We start from the raw sequence: 20,682 nt of genomic DNA on the forward strand, positions 1-20,682 counted from the left end.
AGGTTATTCAATCAATAAACTCTGAATCAAAATTGACATCAGTTAATTTTATTTTGTAATCCACTAAATATTTCAAATAAAACAAATACAGCTTTAAATGTTCTCCAGTTTTTGCTCGCAGTTCACATTTCATACATTGCACAGTATTTACAAGATACTAATTTTGATTGTTTCATAACATGAGAAGACAATTCTGCTAGATGGTTAAATACACCAGAGAATTTCTGCTGTCCTTTTCTTCATTTGAGAAATATGAAACAGTGTTTACTTCCAAGATAAATTCTAGATAAAACCATACACCTTTCTTACTTCTCAATTTCAGCATTAGGGATAACATACAAGCAAAAGATACCCTCATTCCTAAAATAATGGTCTCTTGAAATCTTATATGGCTATTTGATAACTGCTAAGTATGTCCAAAAACAACATACAAACAACTTGTTATCCTAAGAGCCTTTTTTTTCTTTTTTCTTTCTTGGTTTCTTTCCTTTCTTTCATCTTCCCTTCTTTTCTCAGGTCTATTGCCTTAGAGAGCATCTATCTACAGACATATACTGTAGACATCATTAAGAATAATTGTCCTTGAGGAACAATGGAAAATGTAAGCTATATAAAACAAGAAGGAAAATACTATTTGGAATACCTTATTATGCAAAAAGTATGACATTCTCGAGCCACTTTCAGACACTATTAGCTGAGACTGCTGCATGGCAAAAACTAAAATGAGAGTAGGTTTTTCCTCCCCGAATATCCCAGTGTTCAGAGAAACAAATAGCAACATAAGCTAAATATTCACCATATCAGAAATGAATCACAGGTGTTTTGAGTAATAATCCTGTGAAGTCATGTCCTTAAATGAAAAAGGACAGCCATGGACCTCTGGCCACGGATGCTCTCTGGTATCCCCATGGGGAGATGGACCTTCCTTTAAGACAGTGGCCACCCGTAAAGGTGGACTCCTTAAATAACTGCATCAAGGACCATTTGAAAAGGTCTAACCACTATGCAAAGACTCTTCGCAGAATCTGAGGTTGGAAGTCATAGAGGAGCAAAAGATGGTGACCAATGGGTCAATTCATGAAGGAGAATGGTTGTAACATCCATTTGGGTGACAGACTCTCTCCCCACAGACCCTTCCTTATTTATGAAGTTACAGAAGAGCCCTAGGCAATGCGCTTTCCCTCTTGCTAGATTCCCTCAATTCTCATAAATAAGTGGAAGCAAGGAACTTTAAAATCTCCTATGAGATGCTTCAGCTGCTATGCAGTGGGTTAAGAATCCTACCACAGTGGCTCTGGCTGGGTTGCTATAGAGGCGTGTGTTCCATCCCCAGCCCAGCACAGTGGGTTAACGATCTGGTGTTGCCACAGCTGTGGCTTGGATTTAATCCCTGACCCAGGAACTTCCAAATGCCACAGGTTGCAGCCATTAGAAAAATCAAAAACAAAAACTCCTGTGTTCTATAGTTTTGTGTCCATATAATCCATTAAAAATCCAAGGCTGTACAATGATTTACTTGTCTTTCTAAAGAAAGTAAAATTAAAATTCCTTAGGATAAAAAAAAAAAATTTAAGAAGTTAACACCGTAATTTCTTCCTCCTGTAGAGTCACAGTGGGCAGTGAATGAGGATTGTAAACCACAAATATCTAGTTTTTATTTAGTCTAAAATATATATACTGTATCCAGCTGATTCTTAGTTTAGAATCACCATCTATAATAGTCCTCATGTTGAATACAAAATACATAAATATATAACTATTTGGTAAAATATTATTGTTTTGTGAGATAAAGGAAAAAAAAGTGTTCAAAGAAAAGGTATTTTACATCGTCATGTCCAACTTGCATGTGCGCGTTTCCGCTTGGAAACTCATGAGTCGCTTCGGCTGTGTTCTCAAAATTCTGTGCTTTCCTTTCAATAAGACAAGAGAAAGAAATTAAAAAAGAAAGCACACTCCTCAGGAATCCGGGAATGCCTTTATGATTGACTCATAGGCAGGTGGGGGGTGGGGCTGAAAGACCAATCCGAAGGCTATTATTGGACCAGTGAAAATCAGGACGGCCTAGACTGTGGCACGGGTTGATGGTGGCAGAGGTACTGGAAGAAGGAAGAGTCACCAGCTGACTCTCAGTTTCCACGGGAAGGGGTGGACTTTGCAGGAAGGGATGGAACGTTGACCCCCTGAAGCTTGATTTTCTGGGAAAGGAATTTGCTTGTTCCATGGATGCTTGGCGCTGGAAAGTGAGGCTGGCCAGGCTGAGGTTGCTTCGACGTTCACAGCCGCTGTGGCGGTAAAATCCAGTTCTGTTGAGGCCATGGGAGTAGGAAGATCTAGATCGCCGGCTTGAACTCCACTGTGAGATGGGGGCACTGGCTCTTCTTCGAGACAAACAAACAAATAAAGCCCAAATAAATCCTCCAATCACAAGTGCAATTGCCATGGACACTGTGAAGGACATTATAAGATCCTCTGAAACAAAGAAAACAAATAGGTGTCTTGATTTGTAAATAGGTGTTCCTCTAAATACACAGGCAAAATAAACATGATTACTATGGGATGCATGACTAACTTAAACAGACTTTGGATTAGGAAGTAGAAGATGGTGCTAGGTGATGGAAATGAATAAATGAAGCAGACATGCTTCCATTGATCAAAGCAAAGGAATAAAGGATACAAAATCACAATTTTTTAGCTGTAGCATACATTGCTTATGCTATTTTATTATTTTAAAGAAATAAGTAATAAAAAGTCTTTTTTTTTGGGGGCAAAAAAGGCTATTCTTTAGCTCATAAGTTTTTATAGGGTTGTAAGTATAGGCCAAAGATTATTTCCTTTGGAGTTATGATAGTAACAGATGTGCCAAAAAGTGGTATGGAATGCCTGGTCATATTGACTTTGTCTTTTCCTCTGTCTGCTTTCATCAGCCCACCAAGGTCTCCCATCTGCAGGCTGCATGATGCCTCACTTCCTGTTCTCACTCTCAGAGAGGAAGTGCTAGGCTAGAATCATCTGGGGGGGCTGACTGATTTATGTCATGTTTCCTTCACTCCTGCACCATCACCTGTACCTATATCTTTGACTCATTGATGACATGACCTCTGCAGACTCCTGGGCTCTTTACTGGTCCCCCAGGCTATTATCGTGTCCTTGTTGTGATCATGAAATTCCTGTCTCCTGAATCTCCATAGAATTTTTGCTATATGACGGTATCCTCCAATTCACAGCACTTGTATTTGCTCAGATTTCCTGTTTTAAGGAGGAAAAAAAATGCCTTTCCCAAATGGAAATTCTACCTTATTGCTTCTTATGAACTAAAAACATATTCTTCAATAAAAGTGGTTAGCAGAGCCCGGGCACTGAATGGGAAGACATGCTGGATATTAGAAGACCCCTCCAGCCTTCTCACCACCACATTTCCTCACCATCTCTTCTGTGATCTAACCCACAGCTACATTGATTCTCCTACTATCCCAAAGCCTCCCATTTTCTCCCAAATTCTGTTTCAACCTATTTTTCCTAATACCTGGATACAAGTTTCAAATTTCTGTTTGGAAAATTCAATATGCTTTGAATTTTAAATACAATGGGTTCTGTATTCTGTATATCCTGGACATCCAGGGCCTGTATATCCTGGACCAGTGGAGTGTGGTCCAGGAAAGAAGAACAGCAGAAAATCCATCACGATGATCTCAGCCCAAATTGCCAATCCACAAAACTGTGAGATAAGTAAATGGTTGAGCCATTACGTTTTGGGGTAGATTGTTACAGAGCAAAAGCTACCTGGTTCATGATTCCAAACTCAGCTCTATTTGTAACATACTATGTGGTTTTTATAAAATTTGTTTAGATTCACTCGTTTTATTACTTTCTTCAAATGAAGGAGTTAGAGTTTATCATTGCCGAAGTTCTTTCCAGTTCATTGTTGTAATCTATGATAGTACATATAAAATCTATAATGCAGAAATAACAAAACAAACTGATACTTATAAATACAAAGATAATAATAATGGCTCCTTAATTTTAGAATATATTTTAGTGCCCTTCTACCTTAGAGTGTCACATTTATCTCCTGTGGAAAGTCTATATTTGTTATATCCTGTTTTCACTATTATCTTCACAAAAGCCTATATCGAAATCCACTAAACCAACTGCTTATGTCAAATCTAAGCAATAAATTCTGTATAATAGGAGATGACTTCTGAAATACAAGATGATTTATGGCAGATCTCCTAGACCCAGTATTGTTCTTCCAAAATGTGTCTGATCAAAATAATATTGAGTCATAGCCTTAAAGAGAAATCTCTTGAGACTGGGATTTCATAGAATTAGTCTTTATCTGGAAAAAGCAATAAATACAGTCAGAACCTAAAATTAACTTTATTGGTAATAAAGTAAAATTCCAAATTAACTTGTAACTGTCAGTGCCCCCAATATTTAGAACTCAAAGAAGAAATTATAGGAATTCTGGGCTGCCAAGGCAATGAAGCTGTGTAAATCAGAATTTTCCAAGATTTCCTCCAAAAAACAACTGAGAACAAGGTGACCAAAGAAAAATATACAAAACCATGCCTTCAGTATGATTAGAAGATAAAATTCCAAACTTCGAGTTCCCTGAAAAATAAACAATGGGAAATAGAAACCAGTGAATTACCTCCCATGCTTCTACCACAAGCTAACATGGAGAAGACAGGAAATTCTGGAAATACTGTGAAAATAATGAAAAGGTGTTCTGGTCCATGGGAAAGGGACTCACACAAGCGTATATAGGAATGGGAAGAGGCAGGAGTTCCCATCGTGGTGCAGTGGCTAACGAATCCGACTAGGAATCATGAGGTTGCAGTTTCAATCCCTGGCCTTGCTCAGTGGGTTAAGGATCCGGCGTTGCTGTGAGCTGTGGTGTTAAGTCGGCAGCTACAGCTCTGATTAGACCCCTAGCCTGAGAACCTCTACATGCCATAGGTGTGGCCCTAGAAAAGGCAAAAAGACAAAAAAAAAAAAAAGGAATGGGAAGAGGCGGTCTTGGAGAGTAATCCTTTGTAGGAGGAAGAAGAAGGTTAAGAATCTAATCACAAGAGATCAGGTATTTCATGATTCTATTTACATGAAATGTCCTGAACACACAAACTATATAGATAGAAAGAAGATTAGTGATTATATAGGGCAAGGGGGTGTGGTGGAAAGGAATGGGAAGGACCCCCAACAGGGATAGGACTTCTTTTGAAAGGACAAAAATGTTCTTAAATCAGATTGTGGTTCTAGCCACACGGTTCTGTGATTATAACAAAACCATTGAAGTGTACACTTTAAGTGGGTGAATTATAGGGTCAGTGAAATGTATCTCAAAAAAGCTCTTTGAAAAAAAAAAAGAACGGCAGTTACTTTTTGGAAATGACAAAAGGAGAAAAGAGGCAAGATTGAGATGAAACTTTAGGATCCTTCAAAACAAAAGAAAATTTAAAACAAAGGACATATCTCTCTCTCCACCTCCACCCTCAATAAAAGTCAACCAGTAAAAACTGACCAAAAGAAAAGTCAACCAATAAAAACCAAGTAAAAGAAAAGTCAGCTGGTAAAAACCAACCCAACCACACACACACACACACACACACACACACACACACACACACAGAGTCAACTAGTAAAAACACTACACTTGCTACACAGAGGAAAGGTTGATTCTAGAGGGACTCCCAGGGTCTAGCATGGGCAGGTGGGGGGTGGACAGGTGGTATCATTCATCCAAACGGAGGAAATATGAGACTGTGGGTCTGGGACTGAAGCTGATATGAGGAAGGCGTTGAATTTGAGCGTCCCTGGGAATATTTATTTGGAACTCAGAGTTAAATAAATATAGAGCTTAAAGAGTAGCAAAATTGGGAATCTTCATGCTACCAGAGAGTTCAACCATCCACAGAAAGCACTTAGGCTAAAAGTAAAGGAATGTGTTTATAGAATTGAGATGAAAATAGACTTCCGGGAGTTCCCGTCTTGGCTCAGGGGAAATGAATCTGACTAGTATCCATGAGGAAACGGGTTTGATCCCTGGCCTCACTCAGTGGGTTAAGGATCCGGCGTTGATGTGAGCTGTGGTGTAGGTCGCAGATCCCGTGCCGCTCAGATCCCGTGTTGCTCTGACTGCGGTGGAGGCCGACGGCCATAGTTCCAATTTGACCCCTAGCCTGGGAACCTCCACATGCCGTGGGTGTGGCCCTAAAAACCAAAAAAAAAAAAAGAAAGAAAAAAGAAAAAAATTAAATAAAATAAAAGATTGAACTTTATGCCATGCAAATTATATCTCAATAAAGCTACTATTTAAGAAGAGAGAGAGGAAGAATAGACGTCCAGGAAAACCAGAATTTAGCCAGTGGCAGAAGTAAACACCAAGGAAACAAAAAAGGGCTAATTAGGCTGGTCAGAGGAGACAAGAAAGATCAGCAGTACTGAACCAGAGTGAGAGGAGAATTTTAGGGAGAGGAAATTAGCAAGCAGATGCCCCCAGCAATACTTATCTACTCATTCCTTAACATACAAAACACCCACTAGATACCAAGCATTGCTAAGTACAGAGAGCACAGGAGGAAAATAAAGCCTCTGCTCTAAGGGGGTTAACATTCTAGAAGATTTTGAGAAAAAGAAGAATGTCCTTTAGGTCTGATCCTGAGTGAGTCATTGACCACTTAACCAACAGGTTGGGGTCAGATGATGTAAGGCCAGGATTTCCTCTCTGCTTCGGGCAAAGAGGCCTGAGCAAAGGTACCATCAGGAAGACTGGAGATGGAGCTGGTTGCAATATCTGTGGTGGATTGAAAGCACAGAGCTGGGAGGACAGTGAAACAGTGATTCAAACATGTGATAATAATGGCTTAATCCAGGAAGTCATAGTAAGAATAGGAGAGAAATAATCTGGTCAGGAGAGACTCAACATCAAAAGAATGTAAACACGACTGGAGTTCCCTGGAGTTCCCGTCGTGGCTCAGTGGAAATGAATCTAACTAGCATCCATGAGGATGCAGGTTCCATCCCTGGCCTCGATCAGTGGGTTAAGGATCTGGTGCAGCTGTGGTGTAGGCTGGCAGCTCACAGCTCCGATTCGACCCCTAGTCTGGGAACCTCCAAAGGCCGCAGGTGCAGCCCTAAAAAAGACAGAAAAAAGAAAAAAAAGAAAAGAACGTAAGCATTATTTCCTAATAGCATACCGTCTAATGTTCTAGAAATAAAGACATTGAGGGGGGTAGTGGTGATACACGGAGTCTTAGAGCTAAATGATAGTTGCTTTCTAGCAGTAAGTTAATAACCAGATCGAATTATAAGTTTTAGAATTTTTAGTATTTGCTTACGTCATGGTAGTTGCCCTTGCCCTTTTATGCAGTAATAGTTTATCAGAGAATTGATTGGCTAGACCAAATTCTAATTTGTATTGTAATCATTACCACTAAATTTCCTCTAAGTTTTGCAGTGCTTATAATGGCTACCTCAATTCTGGATTTCGCTTTAAAAATGTTTTAATTGCTCTTAGAAAAGAACTAAACAAAAGTCAGGAACTACTCAACTACTTCATAAAACCAAGACCTTTGTCTTCTTTCCAAATAAGTACGTGAGTCCGGTCATTTTACTAAATTTGGTCCTTTGGTTAAGAAAGATACTGAATTTTACCTTATTCGGGTGAGTTTTGGAAATTTTGTTTTTTGTGAGACACATCTCATATAATTTGAATAATTCATTGTTGTACATTATTAAGTGGTCAGCTGTCCCGGGGAGAATTTCTTCGCTGGGTAGTTTATACTCCAGAGAATCCATGAGTTAATCACTGTGATTCTTTAATTAAAGAATATTAATAAACTCCCTCAGCAATTTTGTCTTCCTGTTTAGAATAGCTGAATGAAAGATGTATTATGGTGCATCCAAATGTTGTTGTTTTTGAGTAGGAAGATAGACCTAGTTGGTGAACTGTAAGCTCCTTCTAAATTTGCTCTCCTATTATTCCAAGCTAGAAAGTTTTCACTAATACTGTGAATAAGAAAATTTTGATGTTTGGAGGAGGATAGCTTACAAAATGTGCTCCTATTTTTATTTCATTCTTTTGATAAAGAGTGAGAAACATTTCTAATTCAATTAATTTAGTTTACAGGCCTCGGGCACTATGTTAAGTGTATTATATCACTTAATTGTCAAACAATCCCAATTAGGGAAATGCTTTATTTCTTTGACGTGGTGTAAAAAATATAAATTTTACTGGTTTAATACCGGATTTGGTAGCCTGTTATGAACAGAAACACTTGGGAAAAATGAGTAAAGTGGTATTTATGTATTCTACAGTTTTATTTCCCTGGATCAATCGCCTCCACTGTAAAAGGAAAGAAATCACGGCATTTGCAGCAACCTGGATAGACCTAGAAATTATCATGCTAAGTGAACTCAGTCAGATGGTGAGATGCCCACATCAAATGCTCTCACTTACATGTGGAATCTAAAAAACAGACACAATGAACTTCTTTGCAGAACAAATACTGACTCACAGACTTTGAAAAATGTATGGTTTCCAAATGAGACATGTGGGGGTGGGGTGGGGGATGGGCTGAGGGTTTGGGAAGAAAATGCTATAAAATTGGGTTGTGGTGATCATTGTACAACTGTAAATGTAATAAAATTAATTGAGCAATTTAAAAAAATAGCCTCCCCTGGAGAATTTTAAATATCAACAACTTCAGATATGGAATCAGGAATTTAAGATTTCAACTAAATCAGACTCTTAAAAATGCTTCAGCTCAAACTCCTAATTTAATTGATATTGAAGCGGCCTAAAGTTTGTCATAGAACTAACACTTGATTTATTTTAAAATTGAGTATTGACAAGTAGCACTGGTCAGAGGACTATGAATTTCACTCACTTATGACAGAAAGTGAGAAGACAAATACTCAAGTTTGCAAAGCACATCCCTCGCTTTTGTGTATAAACCTGTGCAGCCACGAAGGTCTGCTTGAGGCATCCTAATATCTCAGGATATAAGCAGGTATAATAGATGAAATTCAAGAGACATATTTACTTTATTTCAACTATATGGAGATTAAAAACTAGAATCTTAAAATAGATTCAGGTACCCTTATGAAAGCATTTAAAAGTTACAGGAGTTCCTATACAAGGCCAGACCCCCTGACCTCTCCACTCCAGTCTCTTCTGACAAATAAAATGTGCCAAGAGGTTAATCTGTAGTAAAAAGGGACATAAAGTTCATTTCAAGGAAAAAAAATTAGAAACTCTTAAAATGCAGAATTAAGGGGAAATAATGTCTTGTCTATTGAAGTCATTGAGAAAATTAGCCAAGATACCCCAAAAATATGGAATAAGATATATTACTATGTCAGATGACTGTTGGATTTCCAAAATAGATTATTGTTCTGGTATAAGAAAAGAAGGGTAATATCTAAACTCCAGTAAAGAAGATGTTCAAGAATATATTCAACCACCAAAATCTTCTTAAATGACAAATTTCAGTTTTGTGAGCAAAAAGATTATTTTTGGTAGCACTACCACTACAACAATATTTCCAGGAGAGTGATTTGACAGTAAGTCTATTTTTAAATACGTGTTCTCTATGGCTTAATAAGATCTCTGTTTGACCATGTAGACCTATTTTCAGTGCCACAGATTGGGGAAAATGGTATGATAATTATGACTCAAAACATCATATTACCATCATAAATAGAGGATGATAAAATCATATAGAAATCTGATCAAAGGATTAAGTAATACATTTTAAATGTACATGAGAATCATGAGAACAGTATATATACACTGACAATAAACTATTTAAATTTTGAATGAATATAAAGTAGGACAAGACAGAGCTACAGAAGTTATCAAATGACATAAAAAAGTGTATCCCACTACTTGTGATATAGATTTGCCAATTTTTATTGTTTGGCTGAGTGCAAATACCATGAAAATGACTTCCTAACCCATATTGTCAGTCAAATACCTAACTTAGAAATCTTACACTAATTCTTATGCCCTTGATATGCTTGCAGCTTTTTTTAATAGTTATAAATGATAATGACTTAAGAATCTCTAAGGCTTGTAGAAATGTATGCTAAAAATCTTACCTATCTTGTTAAACTCCCTTAAATCCAAGCTGCAAAAAATAAGTATAGAAATGCAAAAGGGCAATAAGAAAGACATGTGGAGTCATAATTATGGTATAGCCTGTTTCTGAGTGGCTCTGCAGGGCTTCTTTCTACTTAACTAGCATTGATGATTTCTCTGACCCAAATTGCTGAATCCAGAAAACATATAATGAAAATAATGTGTATTGGCTCTACAGCTTTACATTTTCATACATGTTATGCCATTTTGGCAGACTTTTGACAATAAATTTTGGGAGCCTTTTTTTTTAAAAAAAAAAACCTACTGTAAAAGAAAATGTGCCTGAAAAATGCATTGGCACAGATATGCCCTTTTTTTTTTTTTTTTTGAGGACAGGTTGCCCTCTTCTATCTCAACCCTCTTAGGGGAGGAGAATGAGCCATTATTTTACTTCATGTTATTATGATACAATGCAACTAAAGAGATCGAATGGTTGCTTTTAAAAATGTAGAACTCCCTTCAAAGGCAAAAGGAACAAACTCTAACATTAGTAAGGCATGGCATATAAATTGAGTGTTGTTATTCTATTCTGTAACCTGTGTCTACACAACTAGCAAGGGGCTGGCCCATAAGCCCTCAATGAACAAGTGCTATCATTACTAATGTTTATATAACTTTCCTGAGTCATTTGACCATTCCTGGCCTAATAACGACCACTGTAGTGCCTTCCAATTCTGATTCTACTATTGAATCTTAGTTTCACTAAATCTAATCATACCTAAAATACTGGCCTTTTTATTAAAATTTAGCAGAGGTCACCATCTAGTGGCTTTGAGTTGAATTGTTCTGATATCTGAAAAGTGACTTGTATCTTTAACAACAGAGCACTGATCAATTCACAAAACCCCTGCAATTATAAAAATCATTAAGGTTAGCTATGACTGAGGTAGGCTATGCTGTTCGTGAGACCTCAGAGTATACAGGAGGATGGTTCAGACAATGAGGGATCTTGGCAACAAATGTTTTTAGAAGAACAATATTTAAACTTCAGAAAACTAGATTAATTACAATAATTTAAGCAAAGACTATTTTCTACACGTATCTAATGTCCCAGAAAATGCTCTTGGGCTGTTTTCAGAATATGCCCAGAATTCAACTTCTCATTATCTACTCTGCCACCTACCTGATCCGAGTTACCATCATCTGGGATCTGGACCATGTCTATGGCCTTCTATCTGGTTCTTGCTTCTCTCCTTGCTCCCCTCCCCCACTACACTCAATTCTCAATACAGTAGCCCGAATGACCATTTGAAAGTGTTAGTCAAATCATGTCATTCTACTATTCTAAACCCTCCTTTTCTTCCAGACTCAGTGTAACTCCCCCAAATGGTCTGAAAGTTCCAGCTCCAGATGAGTCGTGCTCACTTCTCCTCTTCCGCTGGCTCCTTTGTCTCCATCCACAATGCCTTCTCGGCCGTTCCTTGAACACATCAGATGTGCTCCTGTCTTAGGGCCCTGTGCTGATTGTAACCTATTCCTGAAACTCTCCTCAGGCATCTGCAAGTTTAGCTTCAGGTCTTTGCTCAGATGCCACCTTCTCATTGAAGACTACCTTGGCCACCCTATCTAAATTTCTTCCCATCCCACCTCTCCTGCCTGCCCCTCTTAATTTTCTTTTTTCTTTCTAGATTACTGGAAATTAGGCTTACTAGTTTTGGGAAAATGAGGAAAAATCTGGGAGGTATGGAAGGAGATTTGACCAGAGGCATAAGGCATAAGTCATACTCTGAATGTAATTATTCAATAGTATCATTAGACTAGAAGGTAAGTTCAGTTATGTTCCAAAGGAACAGGATGCTATATCCAATCTCTTGGGTTAAAACATCATGGAGGATAATATTAAAAAAAGAATATGTTTAATAGGAAGTTTTTTAAGAGTCAGTTTCTTGGGAGTTCCCAACATGGGAGCTCCAGCCTCTAATTTAGCCCAAATCCCTCAAAGGGCCTATTTCCAAATAATATTGCATTGGGGGTTAAGGCTTCAACATATGAACATGGGGGATGGGGGCATAAATATTCAATCCATAACAAGTGAATTTTCAAAAACAATGTACAGAGAAGCTTTGGAGAGAGAAGAAGGGCTATAAAGTATGTGACCAGTAAGGGTTCTGGAGAATCCATCTTTGCCTATATGGAGCTACAGATTATTTAGAGAATCCCAGGGAAATTGGTATCCATTCCCAGCTTCTTGGGATCCAGATGGGAAAGATGACAACCCCTCTGGGTCCTTGAAAAGCAGAGTAGGACTGAGAGGTGTGGACATTAGTGTATCCAGGTCTAGGGCCCCTAATATACAACCCAAACTCGAGAGGCTCCCACAGCTACAGGGTCATGGAAGAGCATTCAGTATTGTTCTGTGCCTGAATAAGGGCCAGTAGACCGGAAAGGACCTAAAGAAAGGAAAAATCATGCCATTAGTCTATGCTGCACAGACCATATGAGTCAGATTTTATGAAAAGAGCCCTTGGCAGTGGAGGCAAGAAGAAAGGGCAATGCCCCTAAAGAGGGAAGAAATGCACATCAGTAGAGTCAGCAGAGATCAGGACTGGATCAAAGGCCAATAGCCCTCTCCTTCCAATACCCTTGATAGTGTATTGCCCCCACCCCTGCCCCTTCTTCTTTCCACGTTTAGAGAAAAGTCCTAAGGAAGAGGGAAGTGGGGAGACTTGAAGTAACTAAATTGAAAATAATTATGTTAAATCAGGTCAAACTTTTACGGTGACATTGAAAAACTACACAAATCTGCCTGGTCATGCATCTTTCCACAAATACAGCTTGTGTGTTTTGACTTCTGCATCTTTGTTCATAAAGTTTCCCCTGAATTTTTTAAAATTCTCCCTTTACGCCTTATTTACCTCCCTAACACCTAGCGAACATTGTCTGATATTTAAGGAGTGGTCAGTCAATGCTTCTGAGTAAACGAATGTACTAGATAGAAAAATGGATGAATGAATAACACATTAATGTATGAAAAATGAATAAAATGTTCTTCCTAGAATTATCTCCCTATTTGAACCTTGTCTTATTAATGGGGACAGGTATAGTCTCATTTTTTTCTAAGAATAATTTAGGGATCATTTCTGCCATATTTGTTTTTCTAACTCATAACAGCCATTGCCTTTTCACTACATATTATCACGTATTATTTCATATTAATACAGGCGCATATTTGCATATGTATGGATCCATAATCTCCTCAAGAGGATAATCTTCTTGAGGACAGACATCACGATTTGGGAGATGATTAAATGAGGTGAAAGAATGCAAGTTCCTAAACCAATAACTTTTCCAATTTTTCCCAGTGCTAGCCAAAAGAGAAAAAAACACATGCTAAGGCAAGAAGTATAACCAAGTTGTCTTCTTTAGGACTTTGCATACCAAGAGAGTCACCAAATTTAATGACAGTTGTCTGCTACCTCATTAAAGCAGAGGGCTGCAAACTTCCACGGGTTACGTTTCCTGTTGCATTCACAGGGGATGTTTTAGGGGAGAAAAACGCATTACAGAAAGCAACAGTGAGAAATGCAAGGTGGTCTTTAGCTGTGCTGGCACTCTCGGGCCAATTTCACTGCCCACCCTTGCCCTAATTACTGTGATGTTTGCATGACATTTACGAAGTGTTAGTGGGTGATGACCAAGGAAATGAACACTTTCAGTATTGATAACAGCCTGGCATCATTACCCTGTTTTTCAGCAGGCATTAAAGTTGAATGTTTTCGGCAGCCCAAGTATAAGCCTAGGAAATTTACATGGCTCAATGCCCAAATTTTACTTTTCCAAACTCTTCTTTCTCTATTCTGTGAATTCAAAATGCCAAGCAAACAATTGATTTTGGAAGCAATAGACAAGGCATTACACTGCACTTTACAAGATTGTCAAATAATATTTTTGTGGAGACAATGATCAAGATATCAATGCAGTTACAAAAAGGAAAAAAAAGTTTAAAAGATCAACGTTTCTATTTAGGAACTTTTTACATTTCATATATTCACATTCACATCTTTGCACTTTACACCTAATTTTTTTAACCCCAGGAGAAATAATGTGATCTTTTACATATTTTGTCCACGTCATCAAATATTGTAACATTATATCTGTTCAACGTATTTCTTTGGCTTTGTTAATGCTTATCAAGGTAACACTCCCCTACCTGGTTTTCATTATTTCCGTCTATTTTCCTTTGTATTCACACAGTAAGATAAAGAAACGCTGGGAACTATGTTTGGAACAGGAATTCAAATTCCTTCTTAAATACAGATTTCTATATTTTAAAAAATTTCAGGATTGGTAAATAGACTCCAATTAAATATTCTGTTATTAACTGGGGTTTATTTTATGATCATTATCCAGTTTTAATCAGTGGATAATGATTTTTTCATTAAATCATTAAGTAAACCTGAAATTTAAATTTGAGTAGTCTGAAAAAGATAAATTTGGCTTTTACAGATTATTGTTTGCAGTAAGAATCACTCTCCTCTTCAATAATTTATATAGTTAACTTATTTTTGCAATGATGAATATAGTATAAACATACTCTAGTTATTTTTCAGCTTGTATTTAGCACATTTCACTTTCTCTTCAAGGGAGGAGAGCAAACTATATTGTAAGAAACATTATAATTAAAACCCGCACAATTCAAAGATGCATTGTCTATTGGTGTCTCTGTAGAATAACTTATTACCAAAACCATTCTTTACAATAAGCAAGCTGAATTCGATTTCTTTCTCTCAATTTTTTAATCTTTATATTAGAATATTTACTCATATCCCTCATTTTCAGGCTTGAAGTAAGCATAAATAGTTTATGCTAAAAAAAGAATTAGTTGATTCCCTCCATGCAAATTTTCGTGATGGTGGGCAGCCAGGTAAGTAAGTGTTGGGGCAAGCAGCATGCTGCTCACTTTTCACCTGATGGTTTCCAAAATATCCCTTGAAATCACAATAGAATCTCCCCAATTATTCTCTGAGAAGATTAAAAACTTGTTCTGGACCAAGAAACAGGGTTATCCATCTCTTCATAAACTTCATTTTCTGCTTAATTTTTTTGTTTTCTGGATTTAACTCAACTTGCCCCATTTATTTTTAAAATGTCTCTGAACCCAAGCATCCGTGTCCATTTTATGTCTCAGCCCTGGTTTGCTGTACTTCCAGCTTTGAAAGCCTGGTACTTTTAACCCCAGCTCCATCCTGCTGCTCATGTTTGGCTAGCAGCTGTGTCTGAATGCAGCCAAAAAGTCCTTTTGTATTTTTCCTTTTTTTTCCCCCTCCATCATAAGCTTTCTCTGTAATGTTATTTCCACTTAACATTATCTATGGTTTTTCATCTAATTTTATAATATGATTTCTTAATTTCTCTATGTCATCACTCTCCTTCAGTTACAGATTTGTTATTTAGAATCACTTTGGAAATTAAAGGGTATAACATCGACAATGTAAGTTAAAATAATCTCTATAGAAATTCTTATTTTCATTAAAGAAGATATACATTATATAACCTTAAGACAAATAAAACTTAATTTTCCAACAAAATCCACATCGTCATGTTCCAAACAGCAATGATTTCCCCCTTTCTTTCTCTCATTTTTATTCTCCTCGTTTGTAACATCCCAAATCTAAACTTATTGCCCAGATTCTTCTTGAATGACTTCCTAGCAGCGCACTTTACAAGGCTTTGTATATGAACAACTTTTCGGTAATAAATCTATGAAAACTTTAGGTAATCAATTTACAGTAAACACAATGCCTTAGAGACTTCCAATGTTTTAACATTTCTCCGCATGCTCATTTAAAATTAAAACAGTTAAAGAAAATCTTACCCCAAAAGTTTTCTGGCCATGGACTCCCTAAACTTGTTGTGTTATTAGCCATAATATCCACAAGGAAGAGAAGAGAGAGAAGAAAAGAAGAAAGAGAGGAAAATCAGTATGTCCAAAAGAAGCTCTTTGATTCTACGTCTTTGTGATTCAGCAAGAGAAAAATAATTTTCACACTACCCCTCATATACTTGTGTTTGCATAAAAGGAAGTAAGTGGATCATGTTTCCTGCTTTTATACTCAAATTAGCAACTGTTTTTCTTATCTTGGAATTCCACATGGTTCCTGAGACACAAAACAATTTCCTTCTCGTCATTTCCTCAGCTAAACTGCTAAGTACCCTCCTTTCGCCACCTCCAAACTGCGTTGGGGACAAGAGGGTCCTTTTCTTGTTCTTTCCTCATCTCCTACCGACATGCAGAGGAAAATTCCAAACTCAACTACAACACTTTGGGCTAAATCTATGTAGGACAGGAAATAGGCTACTTTGCAATGTTTGAAAACAATATTTATGTAGTAAGAGAGGGGTTAAAAATTCTTCAGAAATCCAAATTCTCTTCCAGGACAATTAATTTTATCTAACATCTGTTCTTTATAAATCTCAGTTACTTATTAATACTCTAACGTCTCTGGTTCTATTTGGCATATTCATTTTGAAAAGTTATTTCTTTATTTCTCAAATATTTATCTAACACGTAATTTATATGGAACTTTTTGTTAAAAGATGTATGTAAATATGAGAAAAACCTGCTTCTACACTGGAGGGTCCCATGCAAAACCACCTGGGGAAGCATAAACGCAAACATTCAATTAGGACAGAAGGTTAAGCACTATAACAAAGAATGCAATGATCACAGTCATTTTTTATTCATGGAAAAGAAGTGATGCTTTTGGTGATGCATCGGAGAGTGTGAAAGTAAGTTTACAAGTGGAGAAAGAGTAATAAGCTAGAAAGGACCACGCAAACAAAGGAGCAGAATCATTACAATTCACACTGTGGCTCTTCTGGGTGTGAGGGGGAAGTGGGCAAGAATTACAGGAGAATTTTCGGGAAATGGAGGCTAGCTAAAATTTCAGGACTCTTTGTCCGCAAGACTTATTAGCTCAGGAGAATAAGACTGGATCCTCTGAGCCCTGGGAAGCCATTGGAAGTGGGCGTGGCAAGGCCAAACCAGACTTAATAAATGCACTAAACTGCACTCGAGAATCCGGTTTCCTCAGTCTCTAACTCGAGCATTAACTGTCAGCAATGTGCATTCACTACGAACACAGGACGATTTCGTGTGAAGCAGCAGTCTTCGTGAATATGGTCTGAGGCGCTCTAGCAAAATCTTCAAAACCTGAGCCTAAAGTTTCCCACCCAGAAATTTTTGCAATCCGAATGCTCGAAAAATTAGGTTGTTTCTATTCATTTTTTCAATTTTGATATACTTACATTCACTGAAAAAGTATGGAAAATTAAAATACAGATGCCTAGAAAAGAGAATGAATGTTACAGAAAATTCTAGAGACTTTGCTGAGCAAGTATGAAAGCTTATCTCTGTAATATTCTTGCTAAGACCTATTTCCATGCAATCGAGGAAATAACATACTCATCTCCGTGCTTAAGAAAAACAAAGGGCTCATATTTTAATCGTTACATTTACTTTTCGGTATTTTTGACAAAATTTATAAGAACGGAGAATTGAAAGACCATCTTATTTTCTGCAAAAACATAATCTAGAGTAAAATATGTTGTAACACTTCTAAATTCTTACAGAAACAGAGTGGAATTCATCAATTGTTACAAATATTTTTAAGCATATATTTTGTATTTTAGGCTACCTGGTTCAAGAAATACTAATTTCAAAAATGGATACATTTTTATAATGGTACATAGAGTGCATTTGACCTAAAACAACAAGCCAGGTGAGTGGAGAGGGTGAGTCTGGTTTGTTCGAAATGCCTTCTGAGCAAAAAAAAAAAAAAAAAAAAGCAAAGCTCAGGCTATCTCGGGACTAGGATACAGGCTGAGACTTCCTTTCATTGTTTCATGCATAAGCGTCTAGATTTTCTCCAGTTTTTACTTTTGCAGATGTTCAGAACCCAGGCAAAACCCCGAAAATAATTTGTTTTCTATCGCTTTGTGACATAGGGATATTTTTTCTTTTCTGTGCACCGCTTGTTGGTAGCATACATTCTTATCTGTGCATGTAATTTGCTTGGTAAAGGATTCGTATTTTTCCTGGCAGAGCTCCACAGAAGCGAGCAACTCTGTCTCTGCGATTTTTGAGCCCCATGACTTGTAATGCCAAAACAGGAAGTTGGTTTTATCTTTACAAAAAGTTAGGTCTGTTCTGCTGTCGATTATTCCGCAAGTTAGGATTTTAGATCTGGATTCTCCACTAGTCATGAAATACACTCGGGGAGTTCCCACTGTGGCACCATGGGTTAAGAATCTGACTGCAGCAGCTTGGGTAGCTGCAGAGGCACAGGTTCGATCCCTGGCCCAGCGCAGTGGGTTAAAGGATCTGGCAGTTGTTGCACCTGCAGCATAGGTTGATTAGATCCCTGGCCTGGAAACTTTCATATGCTGTGTGTGTGGACCGAAAAATTTTTTTAAAAATTTAAAATTAGAGGTTTGTTCTTTCCTCTTAGAGATAGTCACAGGGCTCCCTCCCTTGCTTGATTCGAGCCTCTGCTTCCTGGCGGGACTATCCCTACCCACCTAGTCTAAAGTGTCTCCAGTTGAACCGCTCTCTCCCCTGACTCTGTGTTATTTCTCCAGAGCACTTACCATTCCTTGATAATATGCCACACATGCTTTTGCTTTTCTGGTTGTTTTTGGTCTCTTCCACCAGAAGTTAAGTTCCATGAGGACAGGAACTTTATTGATTTTGTTCATATCTGTAAATCCTGTGGCTCTTAAGATACAGTGCTCTTAGTAACACTTGCTACTTTATTAATAATAACACTACAGGCTCATAACAAATATTTATTAAGTAAGGGAATGAAGTAATTCCAAGGGATCTGACGATGAAAGTGTTACCGAGCCGAGTTTGTTTACTTGAGATGTAGTGAGCCAAATGCTGAGATTTGCAGCAGAGAAAAATATATGGGAGAATAAATCTCAACTCCACCTCCCTGAGGGTGAGAGCTGAGTATATTGATGAGTGAAGGATAATAGTGGTCAGAGATGCGGGGAAAGGTGATTGGAGGCAGGAAAGAGTGAGGTCATTGCCACTCTGAACAAACATATCTAAGTCACATGCTTCTTTATAAGATGCATGTTCACAAAACGGCAGCGCCAGCAGGATCTGAGGGTGAAGTTTTTGGCCCTCTGACATGGAAAGCTCATCCATTGGACATTCATGCAACTCCAGTTGAATCATCAGTGGTCTAGACCAGTTTGACTGGGCGGGAACTAGTTCCAAGTTGCTGAAAAACCAGCAAATGACTGTTGTGACCCGTACATCAGAATTGTTTTCCATCGAGGGGATGGTTAAAGGAATCTTGTGATATATGGTCTAAGCTACATGAAGCTTGGAGGGAATGCAATTTACAAAAACAATTAACATGCGCTCGATCAGCAGCAGCAGGTGACTTGAACAGTATATTAGTTAAATTTACTATTTATTACAACAGCAAGTTATAGTTTAATGAATCTAATTCTGTTTCAAAAGTATTTTGGACATCCCAGTAGAGGCCAGCGACGATAGAATAATGTCTTCAACCTTCTGAGAGGAAAAAAAATAACATGTCTACCTGGGCCACTGAGTATACAGGGAATATTTTTCAAAGATAAAAGTAAAATATAGACATTTTCAGGAAAACAAACATTGAGTTATTTTATTATCCTTAGGATTACCAAAGAATTAAGGTCAGAAAGAATAAAGGTTATTCTAGAGAGAAAATTTGATGTCAAAATCTGGCAAGTATGGGGATCAATCCAAATATTTATATTATGAAAATGATAACAATAAATGCTAAATTGTTACTTAAAAAAAATCAAGACGGTGCGATAGGCCTGTAGGAATACGGCATAGAAGTTAAATGTACAGAATGAGCTAAAATATTCAGATGCCTTAATTGTTCAGAAAGGAAATAATAATATTCATAATTAATTATAGTCTGAAGAAAAGAATGAAACTTAATCTGAAATATAGCATGATTTAAAAATAAATTCAGCAAAAACTATAAACATAAGGAAATAACAGCATTTCCTTTACAGTTCCTTTGAAATATTCTCTTTAGAAACAAGACAAATTTGACCACTATCATCATTTCCATTCAACATGGGAATACACAGGCTTGTCTGTAAAATAAGATAAAGTGATGAATATACACAAAAGGATTGGAAAGGTAGAAATGAAACTGTCATCTTTTGTAGATTGTATGATTGTCTACATTACCACAAACAATATAAAATGTACAAAAGAAAGACTTTTTTTTTTTTTCTTTTTCCCTTTTCTAGGGCCGCTCCTAGGGCATATGGAGATTCCCAGGCTAGGGGTCTAATCAGAACTGTAGCCACTGGTCTGCACCAGAGCCACAGCAATGAGGGATCCGAGCTGCAACTGCGACCCGCACCACAGCTCACGGCAACGCCGGATTCTTTTTTTTTTCTTTTTTTGTCTTTTTGCTATTTCTTGGGCCGCTCCCAAGGCATATGGAGGTTCCCAGGCCAGGGGTCGAATCGGAGCTGTAGCCACAGGGCTACGCCAGAGCCACAGCAAGGCGGGATCAGAG

General features: G+C 37.6%; 1 protein-coding gene across 1 annotated transcript; it reads right to left on the reverse strand.

Annotated features, from left to right (window-relative positions):
• Window positions 1–471: 471 nt before the first annotated feature.
• Window positions 472–16,140, reverse strand: MYCT1 (MYC target 1). Its single transcript, XM_047769919.1, has 2 exons — window positions 15,957–16,140; window positions 472–2,469 (listed from the first exon to the last, which is right to left on the reverse strand). Exons 1-2 carry the CDS (start codon window positions 16,006–16,008, stop codon window positions 1,988–1,990), a joined length of 534 nt encoding a protein of 177 aa, XP_047625875.1. The 5' UTR covers window positions 16,009–16,140; the 3' UTR covers window positions 472–1,987.
• Between the last annotated feature and the right edge of the window lie 4,542 nt (window positions 16,141–20,682).

The sequence above is a fragment of the Phacochoerus africanus genome, chromosome 2 (genome assembly GCF_016906955.1).
Source record: "Phacochoerus africanus isolate WHEZ1 chromosome 2, ROS_Pafr_v1, whole genome shotgun sequence".
Taxonomy (NCBI): domain Eukaryota; kingdom Metazoa; phylum Chordata; class Mammalia; order Artiodactyla; family Suidae; genus Phacochoerus; species Phacochoerus africanus.

Coding starts and splice junctions, on each gene's coding strand:
- MYCT1 (XM_047769919.1), bottom strand. CDS start 16,008: ATGGCTAATAACACAACAAGTTTAGGGAGTCCATGGCCAGAAAACTTT. Junction 2,470..15,956: donor ATGGCCAGAAAACTTTTGGG/GTAAGATTTTCT, acceptor TCTTTGTTTCAG/AGGATCTTATAATGTCCTTC.